A 19826-nucleotide genomic window follows, 5' to 3' on the forward strand; every position below is an offset into this window, starting at 1 on the left:
TGGGACTGGGGGGGCACTGGGAGGTACTGGGAGGGGACTGGGGGGCACTGGGAGGGACTGGGGGGGCACTGGGAGGTACTGGGAGGGGACTGGGGGGCACTGCGATGAATGGAGAGCGGATTGGGAAGTACTGGGGGGGATTATGGGGCACTGGGAGAGGATTGGGGGAACTGGGAGCGACTGGAGGCTGACTGGGAAGTACTGGGGGGGATTATGGGGCACTGGGAGGGACTGGGAGGGTGTTGTGGGGGATTAGAAGGAGACTGGGGACTACTGGGAGGCACTGTGGGTGTACTGAGAGGGAACTGGGAAGGACTGGGAGGGGGTAGTGGGGTACTGGGGGGCACTGGGAGGGGACTGGGGGGTACTGGGAGGGGACTGGGGGCACTGGGAGGTGTTGTGAGGCAGATTAGAGGGAACTGGGAGTGACTGGGAAGAAATGGGGGGCTGTTGGGAGGGATTGAGGGGATTACTGGGATGGGACTGGGGGGCACTGGGAGGTACTGGGAGGGGACTGGGGGGCACTGGGAGGTACTGGGAGGGGACTGGGGGGGCACTGGGAGGTACTGGGAGGGCACTGGGGGCACTGGGAGGTGTTGGGAGGCGTTGTGGGGTACTGGGAGGGGGACTATAGCGAACTGGGAGTGACTGGGAAGAAACGGGAGGGATTGAGGGGGTCACTGGGAGGGGACTGGGTGGGAACTGGGGGGTACTGGGTGGGAACTGGGGGGTACTGGGACGGGACCAGGGAGCACTGGGAGGGGACTGGGAGGAATCTGGAGGTCATTGGGTGGGATTGGTGAGTACTGGGAGGTACTGGGTGGTGGTGGGAGGTTACTGGGAGGAGTTTGGGAGGGAAGCGCGGGGCCCTGGGAGGGACTGGGGCGGTCACTGGGATATACTGGGAGGAACTGGGAGGAACTGGGAGGAACTGGGAGCTGCCGCGTCCCCAGAAGCGGCTGCGGGAGGCGCTGGCGGAGCCCGAGCTGGTGGTCACCGACTTCGGGAAGGCCGAGAGAGCTCCCATGATGCACTGGGGCTGGCAGGCCCTGCACCGCTTCGTACGCCAACATGGCCGCCCACCACGGCCGCGCCACCAGGTGGGGACCGCGGGGGGGCTCGGGGACCGGGGGGTGGCCGGGGGGGTGGGGGACATGGAGGCCACCAGGTTCTGGGCCAACATGGCCGCCCGTGGTGGCTCCACCCCTGGTTGGGGACATTGGGGACATGGAGGCCACCAGGTTCTGGACCAACATGGCCGCCCATGGTGGCTCCTCCCCTCTTTGGGGATGCTGGGACATGGAGGCCACCAGGTGCTGGCCCAATATGGCCGCCCACGATGGCTCCTCCCCTGGTTGGGGACGTTGGGGCCATGGGGGACGTTGGGGACATGGAGGCCACCAGGTTCTGGACCAACATGGCCGCCCATGGTGGCTCCTCCTCTCTTTGGGGACGTTGGGACATGGAGGCCACCAGGTTCTGGACCAACATGGCCACCCATCATGGCCCCGCCCCTCTTTGGGGAGCTTGGGATAGGGGGGACCTTGGGGATAGGGGGGACCTTGGGGACATGGAGGCCACCAGGTTCTGGACCAACATGGCCGCCCATGGTGGCTCCTCCTCTCTTTGGGACGTTGGGACATGGAGGCCACCAGGTTCTGGACCAACATGGCCACCCATCATGGCCCCGCCCCTCTTTGGGGAGCTTGGGGATAGGGGGGACCTTGGGGATAGGGGGGACCTTGGGGACATGGAGGCCACCAGGTTCTGGACCAACATGGCCGCCCACAGTGGCTCCTCCTCTCTTTGGGGACGTTGGGACATGGAGGCCACCAGGTTCTGGACCAACATGGCCGCCCATCATGGCCCCGCCCCTCTTTGGGGAGCTTGGGGACATGGGGGACCTTGGGGACATGGAGGCCACCAGGTTCTGGACCAACATGGCCGCCCATGGTGGCTCCTCTTCTCTTTGGGGACGTTGGGACATGGAGGCCATCAGGTTCTGGACCAACATGGCCGCCCACAGTGGCTCCTCCTCTCTTTGGGGACGTTGGGACATGGAGGCCACCAGGTTCTGGGCCAACATGGCCGCCCATCATGGCCCCGCCCTTCTTTGGGGAGCTTGGGGATAGGGGGGACCTTGGGGACATGGAGGCCACCAGGTTCTGGACCAACATGGCCGCCCATGGTGGCTCCTCCCCTCTTTGGGGACACTGGGGACATGGAGGCCACCAGGTTCTGGGCCAATATGGCCGCCCACGATGGCTCCTCCCCTTGTTGTGGACCTTGGGGACATGGAGGCCACCAGGTGCTGGGCCAATATGGCCGCCCACGATGGCTCCTCCCCTGGTTGGGGACGTTGGGGCCATGGGGGACGTTGGGGACATGGAGGCCACCAGGTTCTGGACCAACATGGCCGCCCATGGTGGCTCCTCCTCTCTTTGGGGACGTTGGGACATGGAGGCCACCAGGTTCTGGACCAACATGGCCACCCATCATGGCCCCGCCCCTCTTTGGGGAGCTTGGGGATAGGGGGGACCTTGGGGATAGGGGGGACCTTGGGGACATGGAGGCCACCAGGTTCTGGACCAACATGGCCGCCCACAGTGGCTCCTCCTCTCTTTGGGACGTTGGGACATGGAGGCCACCAGGTTCTGGACCAACATGGCCGCCCATCATGACCCCGCCCCTCTTTGGGGAGCTTGGGGACATGGGGACCTTGGGGACATGGAGGCCACCAGGTTCTGGACCAACATGGCCGCCCATGATGGCTCCTCTTCTCTTTGGGGACGTTGGGACATGGAGGCCACCAGGTTCTGGACCAACATGGCCGCCCACAGTGGCTCCTCCCCTTGTTGTGGACCTTGGGGACATGGAGGCCACCAGGTGCTGGCCCAATATGGCCACCCACGATGGCTCCTCTCCTGGTTGGGGACCTTGGAGACATGGGGGACCTTGGTGACATGGAGGCCACCAGGTTCTTAACCAATATGGCCGCCCACCATGGTCCCACCACCCCTTGGGGACGTTGGGGACACCAAGGCCACCGGAGACGTTGGGGCCACCACGGGGGACATCAAGGCCATGGAGGCCACCAGGTCCCACCCCAACATGGCCACCCATCGTGGTCCCATCACCCCTTGGGGACACCAAGGCCACCAGAGACGTTGGGGCCACCACGGGGGACATCAAGGCCATGGAGGCCACCAGGTCCCACCCCAACATGGCCACCCATCGTGGTCCCACCACCCCTTGGGGACACCAAGGCCACCAGAGACGTTGGGGACACCAAGGCCAAGGGGGACGCTGGGGCCACCACAGAGAACATCAAGACCATGAAGACCACCAGGTCCCACCACCGCTGGTGGCCCCCCATGGCCGTCCCCAAGGACCCTCCCTGTTGTCCCCAACCCACGTGTGTCCCCCCACACCCTAGGGTGACGCGGCCGAGGTGGTGGCCCTGACCCGCGAGGTGGCCCCGCCGGGGGCGGAGCTTGACGAGGACCTGCTGCGCGAGTTGTCCTACCAGGCCACCGGCGACCTCGCCCCCGTCAACGCCTTCATCGGGGGCTTGGCGGCGCAGGAGGTCATGAAGGTACGGGGGCCACCCGTGTCCCCTCCCCCCGCCCGGCACCCGTGTCCCCTCCCCCACCCGGCACCCGCTAAGGACCCACGTGACGCAGGCGGTCTCGGGGAAGTTCACGCCCATCACCCAGTGGCTCTACTTCGACGCCTTGGAGTGTCTCCCCGAGGAGAACAAGGAGGTGGTCCTCACCGAGGAGCAGTGTCGCCCGGTGAGCACCCATGGGTGGGGGGCACCCGGAGGCGGGGGGTGGGCGGTGGGTGGAGGACGTCTGGGTTGGGGAGGGTCTTGGTGGCACCCGGGGGTTGGGTGCTGTGGTGTCACCCATGGGTTGGGGCACCGTGATGTCACCCATGGGTTGAGCACCACCTTGGGGACACCCATGGGTGGGGGTTGGCTGGAGGACGCCCATGGGTTGGTCATCATGTTGATGTCACCCGTGGGTTGGCCACCATCTTGGAGACACCCGCGGGTGGGGGTTGGTTGAAGGACAACACCCATGGGTGGGGGTTGGTTGGAGGACGCCCATGGGTTGGTCATCATGTTGATGTCACCCATGGGTTGGCCACCATCTTGGAGACACCCGTGGGTGGGGGTTCGTTGAAGGGCACCCATGGGTGGGGGTTGGTTGGAGGACACCCATGGGTTGGTCATCATGTTGATGTCACCCATGGGTGGGGATTGGCTGGAGGACACCCATGGGTTGGCCGCCACCTTGGAGACACCTGTGGGTGGGGGTTGGTTGGAGGACACCCATGAGTGGGGTTGGCTGTAGATTGGCCATCATGTTGACATCACGCAAGGGTTGGGCACCTTGATGTCATCCATGGGTTGGCCACCACCTTGGGGACACCCATGGGTGGGGTTTGGTTGGCTGGAGGACACCCACGGGTGGGGGTTGGTTGGAGGACACCTGTGGGTTGGCCATCATGGTGACATCACCCATGGGTTGGGCGCCTTGACATCACCCAAGATGAGACACCCATGGGTGGGAGTTGGCTGGAGGACACCCATGGGTTGGGCCACCATCTTGGAGACACCCATGGGTGGGAGTTGGCTGGAGGACACCCATGGGTGGGGGGGGGTTGGTTGGAGGACACCCATGGGTTGGCCGCCATCTTGGAGACACCCATGGGTGGGGGCTGGCTGGAGGATACCCATGGGTGGTGGGCTGGGTGGGCGACGTTGGGTGGAGAATGTCTGGGTTGGGGAGGGTCTTGGTGGCACCCGGGGGTTGGGCGCTGTGGTGTCACCCATGGGTTGGGGCACCATTTTGGAGACACCCATGGGTGGGGGTTGGCTGGAGGACACCCATGGGTGGGGGTTGGCTGGAGGACACCCATGGGTTGGCCACCTTCTTGGGGTTACCCATGGGTGGGCATCTCCTCGGGGTGGGTGTTGGTCCTAGGGCACCCATGGGTGGGCATGTCCTATGGAACAGCCATGGGTTGGCCACCTTCTTGGAGACACCCATGGGTGCCCTTTGGCCGTCAGCCACCCACGGGTGGGCATCTCCTTTGGGACACCCATGGGTGGGCCACCTTGGGGCCACCCACGTGCGGGCATCTCCATGGGGTCGAGCAACCCCCGAGCGCCCATTCCCTTGAGGAACCCATCCCTTGACCACCACCTTGAGGCCACCCATGGGTGCCCGTCACCCACGGGGCCACCCATGGGTGGCCTTGGGGTCCCCGGTGCCACGCCCGGGTGACGCGTCCCTTTGTCCCCAGCGCAACAGCCGCTACGACGGGCAGATCGCCGTCTTCGGGGCGGAGCTGCAGGCCAAGCTGGGCGCCAGAAGTACTTCGTGGTCAGTGTCCCCATGGGTCCCCAAGGGTCCCCACCCATCCCCAGGTGTCCCCTCATGTAGTTATGGGTCCCCCAAGTGACCTCCTGGCCCACCCTTGTGTCCCCAGGCCACCATGGCCACCTCAGGCTGTGTCCCCACATGTCCCTCAAGTGTCTTCATGGGTCTCCTGAAGGTTCCCAGGTGTCCCCAAGTGTCCCCTCACGTAGTTATGGGTCCCCCAAGAGACCTCCTGGCCCACCCACGTGTCCACAGGCCACCACGGCCACCTCAGGCTGCGTCCCCACGTTTCCCTCAGGTGTCTTCATGGGTCTTCTGAAGGTCCCCACCTGTCCCCAAGTGTCCCCACGTGTCCCCAAATGTCCCCTCACGTAGTTATGGGTCCCCCAAGTGACCTCCTGGCCCACCCACATGTCCCCAAGCCACCACAGCCACCTCAGGCCGTGTCCCCAGGTGTCCCTGAAGTGTCTTCATGGGTCTCCTGAAGGTCCCCAGATGTCTCTCAAGTGTCCCCAGGTGTCCCCACGGGTCCCCTGAGTGTCCCTGCACGTCCCCATGGGTCCTCCAAGTGTCCCCACGTGTCCCCTGAGTGTCCTCATGGGTCCTCAGTGGTCTCCTGAGTGTCCCTGCGTGTCCCCACGGGTCCTCCAAGTGTCCCCACGTGTCCCCTGAGTGTCCTCATGGGTCCTCAATGGTCTCCTGAGTGTCCCTGCATGTCCCCACGGGTCCTCCAAGTGTCCCCTGAGTGTCCTCATGGGTCCTCAGTGGTCTCCTGAGTGTCCCTGCACGTCCCCATGGGTCCTCCAAGTGTCCCCACATGTCCCCTGAGTGTCCCCATGGGTCCTCCAAGTGTCCTCTGAGTGTCCCCGCGTGTCCCCATGTGTCCCCTGAGTGTCCCTGCACGTCCCTGTGGGTCCTCCAAGTGTCCCTTGGGTGTCCCCAAGGGTCCCCACAGGTCCCTGGGTGTGCCTACACATCCCCATGGGTCCTCCAAGTGTCCCCGCGTGTCCCCACGTGTCCCCTGAGTGTCCCTGCATGTCCCCATGAGTCCTCTAAGTGTCCCCACGTGTCCTCCGAGTGTCATGATAGGTCCTCAGTGGTCCCCTGAGTGTCCCCAGGCGTCCCCATGGGTCCTCCAAGTGTCCCCACGTGTCCCCTGAGTGTCCTCATGGGTCCTCAATGGTCTCCTGAGTGTCCCTGCGTGTCCCCACGGGTCCTCCAAGTGTCCCCACGTGTCCCCTGAGTGTCCTCATGGGTCCTCAATGGTCTCCTGAGTGTCCCCTGCGTGTCCCCACGGGTCCTCCAAGTGTCCCCACGTGTCCCCTGAGTGTCCTCATGGGTCCTCCAAGTGTCCCCACGTGTCCCCTGAGTGTCCTCATGGGTCCTCAATGGTCCCCTGAGTGTCCCTGCACGTCCCATGGGTCCTCTAAGTGTCCCCACGTGTGCTCTGAGTGTCATGATAGGTCCTCAGTGGTCTCCTGAGTGTCCCTGCACGTCCCCATGGGTCCTCCAAGTGTCCCCACGTGTCCCCTGAGTGTCCTCATGGGTCCTCAATGGTCTCCTGAGTGTCCCCAGGCGTCCCCATGGGTCCTCCAAGTGTCCCCACGTGTCCTCTGAGTGTCCTCATGGGTCCTCAGTGGTCTCCTGAGTGTCCCTACACGTCCCCATGGGTCCTCCAAGTGTCCTCTGAGTGTCCCCATGTGTCCCCAAGTGTCCCTGCACGTCCCCATGGGTCCTCCAAGTGTCCTCTGAGTGTCCCTAAGTGTCCCCACGTGTCCCCAAGTGTCCCTGCACGTCCCCACGTGTCCCCTGAGTGTCCTCATGGGTCCTCAATGGTCTCCTGAGTGTCCCTGCGTGTCCCCACGGGTCCTCCAAGTGTCCCCACGTGTCCCCTGAGTGTCCTCATGGGTCCTCAATGGTCTCCTGAGTGTCCCTGCGTGTCCCCACGGGTCCTCCAAGTGTCCCCACGTGTCCCCTGAGTGTCCTCATGGGTCCTCAGTGGTCTCCTGAGTGTCCCTACACGTCTCCATGGGTCCCCAAGTGTCCCTGCACGTCCCCATGGGTCCTCCAAGTGTCCTCTGAGTGTCCCTAAGTGTCCCCACGGGTCCCCTGGGTGTCCCTACACATCCCCATGGGTCCTCCAAGTGTCCCCACATGTCCTCTGAGTGTCCCTGCACGTCCCCATGGGTCCTCCAAGTGTCCCCTGGGTGTCCCCAAGGGTCCCCACAGGTCCCCTGGGTGTCCCTACACATCCCCATGGGTCCTCCAAGTGTCCCTTCAGTGTCTCCACATGTCCCCATGTGTCCCCTGAGTGTCCCTGCACGTCTCCATGGGTCCTCCAAGTGTCCCCTGAGTGTCCCTGGGTGTCCCCAAGGGTCCCCACAGGTCCCCTGGGTGTCCCTACACATCCCCATGGGTCCTCCAAGTGTCCCTTCAGTGTCTCCACATGTCCCCGCGTGTCCCCGCGTGTCCCCACGTGTCCCCGCGTGTCCCCGCGTGTCCCCGCAGGTGGGGGCGGGGGCCATCGGCTGCGAGCTGCTGAAGAACTTCGCCATGGTGGGCCTGGGCTGCGGCCCCGAGGGCAGCGTCACCGTCACCGACATGGACACCATCGAGAAGTCCAACCTCAACCGCCAGTTCCTCTTCCGGCCCTGGGATGTGACGGTGAGGGGGTGGGGCCGGAGGGGGAGGGGCCTAGGGGGGCGGGGGGTGAGTGGGCGGAGCCTGGAGGGGCGGGGTCTAGGAGGCGGGCACCACCGTTGGGTGGTGGCCCAACGTTGGCCAACGTTGGGTTGAGCGGAGTCAACCACCAGGCCTTGGTGTGTGGTGAGTGGGAGGGGCCAAAATGGGTGTGGCTAAAGGGGAGGGGCCTGCGGGGTGGAGGGTGAGTGGGTGGAGCCTGAAGGGGCGGGGTTTCAAGGGGTGGGGTCTGCAGGGCAGAAGCTGCCGTAGGGTTGGTCAACGTTGAGTTGTCCAAGGCCAATGGTGAAGTGGTCTGGAGGTGGGAGGGGCCTAAATGGGTGTGGCTAAAGGGGAGGGGCCTGTGGGGTGGAGGGTGAGTGGGTGGAGCCTGAAGGGGCGGGGTTTCAAGGGGTGGAGCCTACGAGGCGAATCTGGTGGAGGGTTGGTCAACGTTGGGTTCGCCAGCATCAGTGGTCAAGTGGTCTGGGGAGGGCGCACAAGGTGGGAGGGGCCTAAATGGGTGTGGCTAAAGGGGAGGGGCCTGCGGGGTGGAGGGTGAGTGGGTGGAGCCTGAAGGGGCGGGGTTTCAAGGGGTGGAGTCTGCAGGGCAGAAGCTGCCGTAGGGTTGGTCAACGTTGAGTTGTCCAAGGCCAATGGTGAAGTGGTCTGGAGGTGGGAGGGGCCTAAAAGGGTGTGGCTAAAGGGGGAGGAGCCTGTGGGGTGGAGGGTGAGTGGGTGGAGCCTCAGGGGGCGGGGTTTCAAGGGGTGGAGTCTATGGGGTGAGGCTGCCGTAGAGTTGGTCAACGTTGAATTGGCCGAGGCCAATGGTCAAGTGGTCTGGAGGTGGGACGTAAGGTGGGAGGGGCCTAAATGGGTGTGGCTAAAGGGGGAGGAGCCTGTGGGGTGACGGGCGAGTGGGCGGGGTCTTGGGGGTGGAGTCAGGGGCGGAACGCCCCACCATCCAGACGTTGTCATTGAGTTGGGCAACGTCAACGGTGAAGTTGCCTTGAGGTTGTGTTGGATTGGGTGAGGGGGGAAGGGGTGGGGCTTAAGGGGGCGTGTCCGTATGGGGTGGGGCTTAAGGGGAGGAGTCTGTGGTATAGAGGGTGAGTGGGTGGAGTCCAAGGGGGCGGAGCCTGTGGGAGGGAACCGCCATCAACACCGTTGACTTGGCCAACACCAGCGGTTGCCTTGACGCTGTGTTGGATTGGATGAGCGGAGAAGGGTGGGGCTTAAGGGGGTGTGTCCAGAAGGGGCGGAGCTTAAGAGGAGGAGTCTGTGGGATGGAGGGTGAGTGGGTGGAGTGTAAGGGGGCGGAGCCTGTGGGAGGGAACGGCCATCAAGATGCCACCATTGAGCTGGCCAATGCCAATGGTCAAGTTGCCTTGATGCTGTGTTGGATTGGGCGAGGGGGGGGGGGCGGGGCTTACGGGGGCGTGTCCAGAAGGGGCGGAGCTTAAAAGGAGGAGTCTGTGGGATGGAAGGTGAGTGGGTGGAGTCCAAGGGGGCGGAGCCTGTGGGAGGGAACCGCCATCAACACCGTTGACTTGGCCAACACCAACGGTTGCCTTGACGCTGTGTTGGATTGGATGAGCGGAGAAGGGTGGGGCTTAAGGGGGTGTGTCCAGAAGGGGCGGAGCTTAAGAGGAGGAGTCTGTGGGATGGAGGGTGAGTGGGTGGAGTGTAAGGGGGCGGAGCCTGTGGAAGGGAACGGCCGTCAAGATGCCACCATTGAGCTGGCCAATGCCAATGGTCAAGTTGCCTTGATGCTGTGTCGGATTGGGTGAGGGGGGCGGGGCTTAAGGGGGCGTGTCCGTATGGGGTGGGGCTTAAGGGGAGGAGTCTGTGGTATAGAGGGTGAGTGGGTGGAGCCCAAGGGGGCGGAGCCTGTGGGAGGGAACCGCCATCAACACCGTTGACTTGGCCAACACCAACGGTTGCCTTGACGCTGTGTTGGATTGGATGAGCGGAGAAGGGTGGGGCTTAAGGGGGTGTGTCCGTAGGGGGCGGGGCCGTGACGGCCGTGGCTCCGCCCCGCAGAAGCTGAAGTCGGAGCGGGCGGCGGCGGCGGTGCGGGAGATGAACCCGGCGCTGCGGGTGAGCAGCCGCACCGACCGCGTCGGCCCCGACACCGAGCGCGTCTACGACGACGACTTCTTCGAGGCCCTCGACGGCGTCGCCAACGCCCTGGACAACGTCGACGCCCGTGAGGAGCACCCATGGGTGGCCTCGGGGGGCCGGGGGGGGTCCTCGGGGTGCTGGGGGTGGTCATCAGGGGGCTGGGGGAGGTTCTTGGGGTGCTCCAGGCCATCATTTGGGTGCTCCAGGGGGGTTTTGGGGTGCTCCAGGGGGTCTTAAGGGCAGTGTGGGATGTTCTTGGGGTGCTCTGGGTGCTTTTATGGGTGCTCAGAGGGGTTTTGGGGTGCTGTCGGGGGTCCTCGGGGTGCTGGGGGTGGTCGTTGGGGGGCTGGTGGAGGTTCTTGGGGTGCTCCAGGCCATCATTTGGGTGCTCCAGGGGGGTTTTGGGGTGCTCCAGGGGGTCTTAAGGGCAGTGTGGGATGTTCTTGGGGTGCTCTGGGTGCTTTTATGGGTGCTCAGAGGGGTTTTGGGGTGCTGTCGGGGGTCCTCGGGGTGCTGGGGGTGGTCGTCGGGGGGCTGGAGGAGGTTCTTGGGGTGCTCCAGGCCATCATTTGGGTGCTCCGGGGGGGTTTTGGGGTGCTCCAGGGGTCTTAAGGGCGGTGTGGGCTGTTCTTGGGTGCTCTGGGTGCTTTTTTGGGTGCTCAGAGGGGTTTTGGGGTGCTGTCGGGGGTCCTCAGGGTGCTGGGGGGCATCCTCGGGGGGCTGGGGGAGGTTCTTGGGGTGCTCCAGGCCATCATTTGGGTGCTCCAGGGGGGTTTTGGGGTGCTCCAGGGGTTCTTAAGGGCGGTGTGGGATGTCCTTGGGGTGCTCTGGGTGCTTTTATGGGTGCTCAGAGGGGTTTTGGGGTGCTGTCAGGGGTCCTCGGGGTGCTGGGGGGCATCCTTGGTGGGCTGGGGGAGGTTCTTGGGGTGCTCCAGGCCATCATTTGGGTGCTCCAGGGGGTTTTGGGGTGCTCCAGGTGGTCTTAAGGGCGGTGTGGGATGTTCTTGGGGTGCTCTGGGTGCTTTTATGGGTGCTCAGAGGGGTTTTGGGGTGCTGTCGGGGGTCCTCGGGGTGCTGGGGGTGGTCGTCGGGGGGCTGGAGGAGGTTCTTGGGGTGCTCCAGGCCATCATTTGGGTGCTCCGGGGGGGTTTTGGGGTGCTCCAGGGGGTCTTAAGGGCGGTGTGGAATGTTCTTGGGGTGCTCTGGGTGCTTTTATGGGTGCTCAGAGGGGTTTTGGGGTGCTGTCGGGGGTCCTCAGGGTGCTGGGGGTGGTCATCAGGGGCTGGGGGAGGTTCTTGGGGTGCTCCAGGCCATCATTTGGGTGCTCCAGGGGGGTTTTGGGGTGCTCCAGGGGGTCTTAAGGGCGGTGTGGGATGATTTTTGGGTGCTCTGGGTGCTTTTTTGGGTGCTCTGGTGTTTTTTGGGTGCTGTCGGGGTCTTTAGGGTGCTGGGAGGGGGTCATTTGGGTGCTATAGGGCATCCTTTGGGTGCTATAGGGCATCCTTTGGGTGCTCAGAGGGGTTTGGGGGGCTACAGGGGTGTTTTGGTTTACTTGGGGGGGGGTTGGGGGAGTTTATCAATGCTATAATAGGGGCTCCCAGGGGTGCTATGGGGGCTCCCAGGGCCCTCAGGTGTCCTATAGGGCCCTCAGGTGTTCTATAGGGCCCTCCAGCTGTGCTATAGGGCCCTCAGGTGTCCTATAGGGCCCTCAGGTGTTCTATAGGGCCCTCCAGCGGTGCTATAGGGCCCTCAGGTGTCCTATAGGGTCCTCAGGTGTCCTATAGGGCCCTTCAGCTGTGCTATAGGGCCCTCAGGTGTCCTATAGGGCCCTCAGGTGTTCTATAGGGCCCTCCAGCGGTGCTATAGGGGCCCTCAGGTGTCCTATAGGGCCCTCAGGTGTCCTATAGGGCCCTTCAGCTGTGCTATAGGGCCCTCAGGTGTTCTATAGGGCCCTCCAACTGTTCTATAGGGCCCTCAGGTGTTCTATAGGGCCCTCCAGCTGTGCTATAGGGCCCTCAGGTGTCCTATAGGGCCCTTCAGCTGTGCTATAGGGCCCTCAGGTGTTCTATAGGGCCCTCCAACTGTTCTATAGGGCCCTCAGGTGTTCTATAGGGCCCTCCAGCTGTGCTATAGGGCCCTCAGGTGTCCTATAGGGCCCTTCAGCTGTGCTATAGGGCCCTCAGGTGTTCTATAGGGCCCTCCAGCTGTTCTATAGGGCCCTCAGGTGTTCTATAGGGCCCTCCAGCTGTGCTATAGGGCCCTCAGGTGTTCTATAGGGCCCTTCAGCTGTGCTATAGGACCCTCAGGTGTTCTATAGGGCCCTCCAGCTGTGCTATAGGGTTCTCAGGAGTACTGTAGAGCCCTTCAGGGGTCCTATAGGGGCCCTCAGGTGTCCTATAGGATTCTCAGGAGTGCTATAGGGATCTTCAGGTGTTCTATAGGGCCCTCCAGCTGTGCTATAGGGCCCTTTAGGCGTTCTATAGGGCCCTCCAGCTGTGCTATAGGGTCCTCAGGTGTCCTATAGGGCCCTCCAGCTGTGCTATAGGGCCCTTTAGGCGTTCCATAGGGCCCTCCAGCTGTGCTATAGAGCCCTTTAGGTGTTCTATAGGGCCCTCCAGCTGTGCTATAGGGCCCTCAGGTGTCCTATAGGACTCTTCAGCTGTGCTATAGGGCCCTCAGGTGTCCTATAGGACCCTTCAGCTGTGCTATAGGGCCCTCAGGCGTTCTATAGGGCCCTCCAGCTGTGCTATAGGGCCCTCAGGTGTCCTATAGGGCCCTCCAGCTGTTCTATAGGGCCCTCAGGTGTTCTATAGGGCCCTCCAGCTGTGCTGTAGGGCCCTTTAGGCGTTCTATAGGACCCTCCAGCTGTGCTATAGGGCCCTTTAGGCATTCTATAGGGCCCTCCACCACGCCGCAGGGACCCCAGAGTTGACCCAACCCCCCCCCAGATCTCCCCTCCCCCCTCAGCCAGCCCCAAACCCTTCCCCCCCGGGGCTCCCCCCCCCCCTATAGCCACCCCCTTTCGCCCGGTACCTATAGGGCTCTATATGGACCGGCGCTGCGTCTACTACCGGAAGCCGCTGCTGGAGTCGGGGACGCTGGGGACGAAGGGCAACGTGCAGGTGGTGATCCCCTTCCTGAGCGAGTCCTACAGCTCCAGCCAGGACCCCCCCGAGAAGGCCATCCCCATCTGCACCCTCAAGAACTTCCCCAACGCCATCGAGCACACCCTGCAGGTGCTGGGGGGGCCGCCCCGCTATAGGGGACGGCTATAGGGGGGGCTTTGGGGTGGGGGTGGCGCCTGGGTGGCTGCTCCGGGGGGGCCTGGGCTCCTGGGGACCTCCTAGAGGGGGTTCTGGGTGCCTGGAGCCCTTCTATAGGGGGTCCTGGGGGCCTAAGTGTCTTCTATAGGGGGCCCTGGGGGCCTAAGTATCTTCTATAGGGGGTCCTGAGCTCCTGGGTGGCTTCTAGAGGGGGTCCTGGGCATGTAAGTCCCTTCTGTAGGGGGTTATGGGTGCTTAAGTACCCTCTATAGGGGGTCCTGGGTACGTAAGTCCCTTCTATAGGGGGTCCTGGGCACCCAAGTACCTTCTACAGGGGGTCTTGGGCTCCTGGGTGCCTTCTAGAGGGGGTTCTGGGTGCCTGGAGGCCTTCTATAGGGGGTCCTGGGGGCCTAAGTGTCTTCTATAGGGGGTCCTGGGTACGTAAGTCCCTTCTATAGGGGGTCCTGGGCACCCAAGTACCTTCTACAGGGGGTCTTGGGCTCCTGGGTGGCTTCTAGAGGGGGTTCTGGGTGCCTGGAGGCCTTCTATAGGGGGTCCTGGGGGCCTAAGTGTCTTCTATAGGGGGTCCTGGGTACGTAAGTCCCTTCTATAGGGGGTCCTGGGTACGTAAGTCCCTTCTATAGGGGGTTATGGGTGCTTAAGTACCCTCTATAGGGGGTCCTGGGTACGTAAGTCCCTTCTATAGGGGGTCCTGGGCACCCAAGTACCTTCTACAGGGGGTCTTGGACTCCTGGGTGCCTTCTAGAGGGGGTTCTGGGTGCCTGGAGCCCTTCTATAGGGGGTCCTGGGGGCCTAAGTGTCTTCTATAGGGGGCCCTGGGGGCCTAAGTATCTTCTATAGGGGGTCCTGAGCTCCTGGGTGGCTTCTAGAGGGGGTCCTGGGCATGTAAGTCCCTTCTGTAGGGGGTTATGGGTGCTTAAGTACCCTCTATAGGGGGTCCTGGGTACGTAAGTCCCTTCTATAGGGGGTCCTGGGCACCCAAGTACCTTCTACAGGGGGTCTTGGGCTCCTGGGTGCCTTCTAGAGGGGGTTCTGGGTGCCTGGAGGCCTTCTATAGGGGGTCCTGGGGGCCTAAGTGTCTTCTATAGGGGGTCCTGGGTACGTAAGTCCCTTCTATAGGGGGTCCTGGGCACCCAAGTACCTTCTACAGGGGGTCTTGGGCTCCTGGGTGGCTTCTAGAGGGGGTTCTGGGTGCCTGGAGCCCTTCTATAGGGGGTCCTGGGGGCCTAAGTGTCTTCTATAGGGGGTCCTGGGGGCCTAAGTACCTTCTATAGGGGGTCCTGAGCTCCTGGGTGGCTTCTAGAGGGGGTCCTGGGCATGTAAGTCCCTTCTATAGGGGGTTATGGGTGCTTAAGTACCCTCTATAGGGGGTCCTGGGTACGTAAGTCCCTTCTATAGGGGGTTATGGGTGCCTGGGTGGCTTCTATAGGGGGTCCTGGGGGCCTAGGGCCCTTCTATAGGGGATTCTGGGGTCCTGGGTCCCCTCTGTAGGGGTCCCGGGTCCCTGGGGGGGTGCCGGTGGCCGGGGTCCCCCCGCTGACGGCCCCTCCCCCGCAGTGGGCGCGGGACGAGTTCGAGGGTCTCTTCAAGCAGCCGGCGGAGAACGTCAACCAGTACCTGACGTGGGTGTCGGGGGAGGGGGGCACCCCAACCCCTCGCATCGCCCCCCCCCGTGCCTTGCGCCCACCCCCCCATAGCACCCCGACGTCCCCCCCCATAGCACCCACCCCCTATAGCACCCGTAAGACCCCCCAGCATGGCACCCACCCCCCCTTGGCACCCATACATCCCCCCCCCATAGCACCTACCCCCCATAGCACCCATAAGACCCCCCACCATAGCACCCACCCCCCATGGCACCCATGGGTCCCCCCCCATGGCACCCACCCCCCATAGCACCCCGATGTCCCCCCAGCACAACACCCACCCCCCCATAGCACCCATCCTGCACCCCCCCTGCATGGCACCCACCCTGTGTTGCACCCATCCTGCCCCCCTGCCCCCCCCTACCTTGCCCCCACCCCCTGTGGCACCCATCCTGCACCCCCCTAGCTTGCCCCCACCCCTCATGGCACCCATCCTGCACCCCCCTACCTTGCCCCCACCCCCCATGGCACCCATCCTGCACCCCCCCTACCTTGCCCCCACCCCCCATGGCACCCATCCTGCCCCCCCCTACCTTGCCCCCACCCCCCCATGGCACCCATCCTGCACCCTCCTTCCATTGCACCCCTGCACCCCCCCTGCATGGCACCCACCCTGTGTTGCACCCATCCTGCCCCCCTGCACCCCCCTACCTTGCCCCCACCCCCCCATGGCACCCATCCTGCACCTCCCTACCTTGCCCCCACCCCCCATGGCACCCATCCTGCACCCCCCTACCTTGCCCCCCACCCCCCATGGCACCCATCCTGCACCCCTGCACCCCCCTACCTTGCCCCCACCCCCATGGCACCCATCCTGCCCCCCTGCACCCCCCTACCTTGCCCCCACCCCCCATGGCACCCATCCTGCACCCCACTACCTTGCCCCCACCCCCCATGGCACCCATCCTGCACCCCCCTTGCCTCGCACCCATCCTGCACCCCCCTACCTTGCCCCCACCCCCCATGGCACCCATCCTGCACCCCCCTACGTTGCCCCCACCCCCCACGGCACCCATCCTGCACCCCCCTACCTTGCCCCCACCCCCCATGGCACCCATCCTGCCCCCCTGCACCCCCCTACCTTGCCCCCACCCCCCATGGCACCCATCCTGCACCCCCCCTTGCCTCGCACCCATCCTGCACCCGCGTACCTTGCCCCCACCCCCCATGGCACCCATCCTGCACCCCCGTACCTTGCCCCCACCCCCCACGGCACCCATCCTGCCCCCCCCTACCTTGCCCCCACCCCCCACGGCACCCATCCTGCACCCCCCTACCTTGCCCCCACCCCCCACGGCACCCATCCTGCACCCCCCTACCTTGCCCCCACCCCCCATTGGCACCCATCCTGCACCCCCCTACCTTGCCCCCACCCCCCATGGCACCCATCCTGCACCTCCCTACCTTGCCCCCACCCCCCATGGCACCCATCCTGCACCTCCCTACCTTGCCCCCCACCCCCCACGGCACCCATCCTGCACCCCCCTACCTTGCCCCCACCCCCCATGGCACCCATCCTGCACCCCTGCACCCCCCTACCTTGCCCCCACCCCCATGGCACCCATCCTGCCCCCCTGCACCCCCCTACCTTGCCCCCACCCCCCATGGCACCCATCCTGCACCCCACTACCTTGCCCCCACCCCCCATGGCACCCATCCTGCACCCCCCTTGCCTCGCACCCATCCTGCACCCCCCTACCTTGCCCCCACCCCCCATGGCACCCATCCTGCACCCCCCTACGTTGCCCCCACCCCCCACGGCACCCATCCTGCACCCCCCTACCTTGCCCCCACCCCCCATGGCACCCATCCTGCCCCCCTGCACCCCCCTACCTTGCCCCCACCCCCCATGGCACCCATCCTGCACCCCCCTTGCCTCGCACCCATCCTGCACCCGCGTACCTTGCCCCCACCCCCCATGGCACCCATCCTGCACCCCCGTACCTTGCCCCCACCCCCCACGGCACCCATCCTGCCCCCCCCTACCTTGCCCCCACCCCCCACGGCACCCATCCTGCACCCCCCTACCTTGCCCCCACCCCCATGGCACCCATCCTGCACCCCCCTACCTTGCCCCCACCCCCCACGGCACCCATCCTGCACCCCCCTACCTTGCCCCCACCCCCATGGCACCCATCCTGCCCCCCCCTACCTTGCCCCCACCCCCCATGGCACCCATCCTGCACCCCCCTTGCCTCGCACCCATCCTGCACCCCCGTACCTTGCCCCCACCCCCCACGGCACCCATCCTGCGCCCCCCTACCTTGCCCCCACCCCCCACGGCACCCATCCTGCCCCCCCCTACCTTGCCCCCACCCCCCATGGCACCCATCCTGCCCCCCCCCTACCTTGCCCCCACCCCCCACGGCACCCATCCTGCACCCCCCTTGCCTCGCACCCCTGCACCTCCCCGCCTTGGCCCCCCTCCCCGCCCCCCATGACCCCCTCCCCGTGCCGTCCCCCCGCAGGGACCCGCGGTTCCTGGAGCGCACCCTGCGCCTGGCGGGCACGCAGCCGCTGGAGGTGCTGGAGGCGGTGCAGCGCAGCCTGGTCAGCGAGCGCCCGCGGGGCTGGGCCGACTGCGTCGCCTGGGCCTGCCGCCACTGGCACCGCCAGTACAGCAACAACATCCGCCAGCTGCTGCACAACTTCCCGCCCGGCCAGGTCAGCAGGGGGCGCCGTCGGGTCGGGGGGGGACCCGGGGGTGGGCTGGGGCCCTTCGGGGGGGGGGAACCAGTTAGGGGTGGATCGGGCCCTATGGGGAGGATCGGGCCCATTGCAAGGGGTCGGGGTGCATTGGGACCCATGGGGGTGGATCGGGCCCCTTTGGGTGGGGGGGACCCATGGGGTGGATCAGGCCCTATGGGATGGATTGGGCCCTATGGGGTGGATCGGGCCCCTTTGGGTGGGGGGGACCCATGGGGTGGATCAGGCCCCTTTGGGTGGGGGGGGACCCACGGGGGTGGATCGGGCCCTATGGGGTGGATCGGGCCCTTTCAGGTTGGGGGGGGGTCCCATAGGGGTGGATCGGGCCCCTTTGGGCACAGGGGGACCCATGGGGGTGGATCGGGCCCTATGGGGAGGATCGGGCCCTATGGGGTGGATCAGGCCCTATGGGGTGGATCGGGCCCTATGGGGTGGATCGGGCCCTTTCAGGTTGGGGGGGGGTCCCATAGGGGTGGATCGGGCCCTATGGGGTGGATCGGGCCCTTTCAGGTTGGGGGGGGGGGTCCCATAGGGATGGATCGGGCCCCTTTGGGCACAGGGGGACCCATGGGGGTGGATCGGGCCCTATGGGGTGGATCGGGCCCTTTGCGAGGGGTCGGGGTGGATCGGGCCCTATGGGGTGGATCGGGCCCTATGGGGTGGATCGGGCCCTCTCAGGTTGGGGGGGGTCCCATAGGGGTGGATCGGGCCCCTTTGGGCACAGGGGGACCCATAGGGGTGGATCGGGCCCATTGTAAGGAGTTGGGGTGGATCGGGCCCCTTTGGGTGGGGGGGGACCCATAGGGGTGGATCGGGCCCATTGGAAGGGGTCAGGGTGCATTGGGACCCATGGGGGTGGATCGGGCCCTATGGGGTGGATTGGGCCCTATGGGGTGGGGGGGACCCATGGGGTGGGGGGGACCCATGGGGTGGATCGGGCTCCTTTGGGTGGGGGGGACCCATGGGGTGGATCGGGCCCCTTGGGGAGGATCGGGCCCCTTTGGGTGGGGGGGGACCCTTGGGGGTGGATCGGGCCCTATGGGGTGGGGGGGACCCATGGGGTGGGGGGGACCCATGGGGTGGATCGGGCCCTATGGGGTGGATCGGGCCCCTTTGGGTGGGGGGGACCCTTGGGGGTGGGCTGGGCCCTGTGGGGAGGATCGGGCCCCCGGGTCCATTGGGGTTCCTTAATGACCACTAATTACCTTCCTAATTACACGTAATCACCCCGCTCACCCCTAATTACCCTTAATTAGTCTTCTAATTACTGCTAATTATTTGCCTGGTAATTAACTTCTAATTAGCATTAATAATACTTAATTATCTTTCTAATTATTCTCCTAATTATCCCCAGTAGCTTCCCTTACTCCTAATTAACCCTTCATTACCTTTAAACCCCTCATTGTCCCAATCACTGCTAATTACCTACTAATTAATCTTTTCCTGCTCCTTTAATTATCCCCTTCTCTTAACAGCCCCGTTAACCTCCACCGCCTTTCTTCTTCCTGATTGCTCCTTAACTCCTAATTAGCCTTAATTAAATACCCTATTAAAACTTTTCCACCACCTAATTGCCTCATTAACCCCTTCTTGTGCATCCAGTTGTCCTCATTAATGCTTAAATGTGCTAATTAATCCCATTAATCTGTTCTCCAGTCATTATAAAGTAGCCTTAAATTCTTAATTACTTCGTAAGACCTAATTACCCTGCTAATTGCCCTGTCAACCCTTTTGCACCCCCATTAATTACCTCATTGTTTTTCTCCTAATTGTTCTCATTAATCCTTAATTAGCCTCATTAACAAATCATGGGTGTATGAATTGTCCTTGTGAATCCTTAATTGCTTCTTAATTGTTTTCGTTAAATATTAATTGCTGTTATTAGTTTATAAGTGCTGCTTAATTGTTATATTAATCTCTAATTACTGCTTAATTACACTAGTAATCTTTAATGGCTGTGTTAATTGGTGTTTTTATGGGCTAATTACAGCATAGTG

At 63.8% G+C, this 19826-nt stretch overlaps 1 protein-coding gene across 1 annotated transcript in view; it reads left to right on the forward strand.

Moving 5' to 3' along the window:
* Window positions 1–908: 908 nt before the first annotated feature.
* The window catches only part of LOC142360133 (ubiquitin-like modifier-activating enzyme 1), a gene marked incomplete at its 5' end in the record, with an annotated part of 28348 nt that continues 9430 nt past the window's right edge, over window positions 909–19826 (forward strand). Inside the window, 10 exon segments of the mRNA XM_075412375.1 lie at window positions 909–1100; window positions 3437–3595; window positions 3684–3794; window positions 5314–5374; window positions 5377–5393; window positions 7899–8054; window positions 10113–10278; window positions 13233–13429; window positions 15035–15099; window positions 17592–17787. Coding sequence (XP_075268490.1) covers window positions 909–1100; window positions 3437–3595; window positions 3684–3794; window positions 5314–5374; window positions 5377–5393; window positions 7899–8054; window positions 10113–10278; window positions 13233–13429; window positions 15035–15099; window positions 17592–17787 — 1320 coding nt within the window.

This window comes from Opisthocomus hoazin, unplaced genomic scaffold, assembly GCF_030867145.1.
Source record: "Opisthocomus hoazin isolate bOpiHoa1 unplaced genomic scaffold, bOpiHoa1.hap1 HAP1_SCAFFOLD_226, whole genome shotgun sequence".
Classification (NCBI taxonomy): Eukaryota; Metazoa; Chordata; class Aves; order Opisthocomiformes; family Opisthocomidae; genus Opisthocomus; species Opisthocomus hoazin.